This window comes from Cebus imitator, unplaced genomic scaffold, assembly GCF_001604975.1.
Source record: "Cebus imitator isolate Cc_AM_T3 unplaced genomic scaffold, Cebus_imitator-1.0 Scaffold445, whole genome shotgun sequence".
NCBI classification, from domain to species: Eukaryota; Metazoa; Chordata; class Mammalia; order Primates; family Cebidae; genus Cebus; species Cebus imitator.
This window is the reverse complement of record NW_016107760.1, coordinates 1,204,380-1,208,527: the sequence shown is the minus strand read 5'-3', so window position 1 is coordinate 1,208,527 and position 4,148 is coordinate 1,204,380. Positions and strand designations below refer to the sequence as shown.

The 4,148-nt window shown below is 41.9% G+C and overlaps 1 protein-coding gene across 1 annotated transcript in view; it reads left to right on the top strand.

The window, feature by feature from the left end:
• IL13RA1 (interleukin 13 receptor subunit alpha 1) overlaps window positions 1-4,148 on the top strand; it is a 68,526-nt gene that overhangs the window by 19,126 nt on the left and 45,252 nt on the right. Inside the window, exons 3-4 of the mRNA XM_017511260.2 lie at window positions 776-914; window positions 3,844-3,964. Coding sequence (XP_017366749.1) covers window positions 776-914; window positions 3,844-3,964 — 260 coding nt within the window. The remainder of the gene's footprint in view (window positions 1-775; window positions 915-3,843; window positions 3,965-4,148) is intronic.

Below are 4,148 nucleotides of genomic sequence, written 5' to 3'. Positions count from 1 at the left end.
TCTTGGCTCACTGCAACCTCTCCCTCCTGGGCTCAAGTGATCTTCCCACTTCAGCCTCACGAGTAGCTGGGACTATAGGCATTAGCCACCATGCCTGCCCAATTTTTTTTTTGTACAGATGGGGTTTTGACATATTGCCCAGGCTGGTCTCAAACTCCTGGGCTTAAGCAATCGACCTGCCTCTGCCTCCCAGAGTGCTGGGATTACAGGCATGAGCCACTGCTCCTGGCCTGATTCCTGGATTCTTAATGCATTCCTTTTTTACCTTAATTTTCGTGGTACAGTGCATCTACTTCTAAGTGAATTTTGAAAATCATATTTTTCCTTTAAAATTGCTTTTAGAGAGTTGATATGTTAGCATTGTAGGTTTATAGATAAATTTCATGTTTATACATCTAAAATGTGGGAAATTGTTCTATCTGCACCAGGGTTTCTCAGTGGTGACACTACTGACATTTGGTGAAGGGTTTGTTGTAGGAGGAGGCAGGCTGTCATGTGTATTGCATTGTAGTATGTTTAGCAGCATCCTTGATCCCTGCTCACTAGATGCTGGTAGCCTCCCCCTCACAAGTTAGCACAATAAAAAAAGTTCAGTATTACCAAATGTACCTGAGAGTAGCAGGGAGAACAAAATCACCCCCAGTTGAGAATCACTGATCTATACCCATTGAGAACATTTTTGAAAAAAAAAAAAAACACATTTGGACATGCTAATGTTTTATTATTTAAGTGTGTGTTTGCTGAAGCAATGCCTTTTACAATTTTCTAACCTTAGAAAATAGCTCCAGAAACTCATCGTTCAAAAGAAGTGCCCCTGAATGAGAGGATTTGTCTGCAAGTGGGATCCCAGTGTAGCACCAATGAAAGTGAGAAGCCTAGCATTTTGGTTGAAAAATGCATCTCACCCCCGGAAGGTAACAAGTGAAAGCACTATTTCTTGGTGTTTAGAGAATGAATCTGAATGCTCCATTGCTTTTGTGCATTGTTCATTAATTCATTCAATTCTCAAACATTTTCTGAGTCAATAAGTGCCAGGCATTGTACTAGGTGCTACCAGCTCAATGAAAATGTGTGTCTCTGCCTCGAAGAAGCTTACAAACAACTCGAATAACAAAGCCTAATAGTTATATAACATTTAATAATTTTTAAAATGATGTACACGTGTGTGTGCGGGCACATGAGCGCACGTGTGCATGCGCACGCATACACGCACACACACACACACCCCCCACACTTTCTTAAATCGAGCTTTACAAGCTTATCTTGTGAAGTGAATAAGGCGTGTACTATTACCCTGATCCATTTTATGAGGAAGAAATGAACTGAGTGACTTGCTGTATGTCTTTATATTCCAGGCCCGTGCTTTAAAAATAAAACACAAAATACTATCTTACTCATTATATATGATATTAGTTTGCTATGCAGCATATATTTGGGAAAGCATGTTTAAAAAGAAAAATATTATGCTGGCCTAGCTCCAATACAACTCTAGACAAGATAATACAAGACAGCCCTAGGAAAAGCTGTCAAGTAGTGAGGTTGATCATTGTTCCCCAGCCCCACCTCACCAAATGTCCTTCTGGCTCTTATGTTATATACAGGGGAGTAGCATATACTGATTAAGAGCAGGGCTACCAGAAACCAACTGTCTAAGTTTAAATCCCAGCTCTGCCAGCTATTAGATGTATAACCTTGGGCGAATTTCTTAGCCCCTCTGTACCTTAGTTTTCTCATCTGTAAAATGGGCATGATAATGGTATCTATCTTCTATGATTACTGGGATGATTACATAAGTCAATATATGTGAGGTACTTAGAATAGTGCCTGGCAAAGAGTGAATGTTTTATATATATTACATTTGTATATATTATGTTGTCCCTTGGTTGGGTAGGGCTGGGCCCCATCTCTTACCTTTAGTCCTTAGTTCTATGTGGCCTCTGCTCTAAGCCATTCCATTCACCTACTTTGTACTGATCACAAACATATGAAGTGCTGTTTGTAAAATTATAAAATTCAGGACTGCCAAGAGGTTTGAAACAACTTACCTGTCCTATTCTCCTTTCCTTAGGAGTTTAAAACAAAAGAAAAATGGCTGGGCACAGTGCCTCATGCCTATAATCCCAGCACTTTGGGAGGCCGAGGCGGGCGAATCACCTAAGGTCAGGAGTTTGATACCAGCCTGGCCAACATGGCAAAACCCTGTCCCTACTAAAAATACAAAAATCAGCCGGGCATGGTGGCACGTGCCTGTAATCCCAGCTACTGGGGAGGCTGAGGCAGGAGGATCACTTGAACCCAGGAGGCAGAGCATGCAATGAGCTGAGATCACATGACTACACTCCATTCTGGGCGAAAGGGTGAGATTCCATCTCAAAAAAACAAACAACAACAAAAAAAACTGGCCAGGTCTGGTGACTCATGCCTGTAATTGCAGCACTTTGGGAGGCTGAGGCGGATGGAATACTTGAAGCTGGGAGTTCAAGACCAACCTGGCCAACGTGGCGAAACCTGATCTCTACTAAAAATACAAAAATTAGCCGGATGTGGTGGTGGACACCTGTAACCCCAGCTGCTGAGGAGGCTGAGGCAGCAGAATCACTTGAACTCAGGGGGTGAAGGTTGCAATGAGCTGAGGTCGAGCCATTGCACTCCTCATGGCAGCAAGACTCTGTCTCAAAAAAAAAAAAAAAAAAAAAAAAAAAAAAACAAAAAACAGGCATGGTGGCACATGCTTGGCAGGAAAATCACTTGAACCCGGGAAGCAGAGGTTGTAGTGAGCCATGATCACACCACTGCGTTCCAGTCTGGGTGACAGAGCAAGACTCTGTCTCAAAAAAAATAATTATTTTACTATACTGTGACATAAAATGTTTGATTTTGGCTTAGTGTAGTACCCCTTCAAGCATCATGAGGGGTAACAGGTTTACATTTTAAACAGAAATGTTTAGTTTAAAGACGTTATACCTTAACTAAAGATAGAGATTTTAGGTCAGAAAGATATTAGGGCTCCTAAAGTCATGACACTTAAGAGGCAACTACTAAGAGTTCAGTTAGGCTTACCTTTCCCCAGAATTGCTTCAGGAGGAATGTTTATTTATTTATTTAGAGACAGAGTCTCGTTCTGTCACCCAGGCTGGAGTACAGTGGTAAGATTTCGTGGCAACCTCCACCCCCATGGTTTAAGCAATTCTTGTGCCTCAGTCTCCCAAGTAGCTGGGACTACAGGTGTGCACCACCACATCTGGCTATTTTTTGTATTTATAGTAGAGACAAGGTTTCGCTATGTTGGCCAGGCTCTTGTAGAACTCCTGACCTCAAATGATCTGCCCACATTGGGCTCCTAAAGTGCTGGGATTACAGGCGTGAGCCACCCTGCCTGACTGAATGTTTGTTTGTTTGTTTATTAAAAAAAAAAAGATGTGTCAGTATTGATCAAAAGACAGAAACTTAAGTTGTACCTCAGTAAATTTTTTTAAGACAGGTATATATATAAGGGTTGTTTGTATATCCACATTCATTTAGGAATTGTGTAGATATTGTCTGTGATTGAAATGGTTTTTGATCTTTTATCTCTCTTTCCAGTAAGGGATATTAGTTAGGGTCCCTCAGTGATAGAGAAGATGTTTTCTTTGTATCATGAGGTAAGAGAGAAGCTTGCGAACAAATTAGATTTGGGTTTTTTCCATCCTGGGTGACTTCTGGGTAAAATGGGGTGAGAGATGAAGCGTTTACTTTCTGACGAAGCAACATAAAGCACTCTCATTATCCCCTTTGCCAAAGAGTGATTGCTACTTTGCATTACAAGGAAAGAAGGGTCTTAAACTCTTGGCCTGGATATTCTAGGCGATCCTGAGTCTGCTGTGACTGAGCTTCAATGCGTTTGGCACAACCTGAGCTACATGAAGTGTTCATGGCTCCCTGGAAGGAATGCCAGTCCCGACACTAACTATACTCTCTACTATTGGTGAGTATGTACAGTACAATTACTGGAAGACTGATTGTAATTGTGTTGGGAGCCTTTGGATCCAACCTAGTTAAAAAGAAAGAACAGTCGGCCAGGCGCGGTGGCTCACGCCTGTAATCCCAGCACTTTGGGAGGCCGAGGCGGGTGGATCACGAGGTCAAGAGATCGAGACCATCCTGGTCAA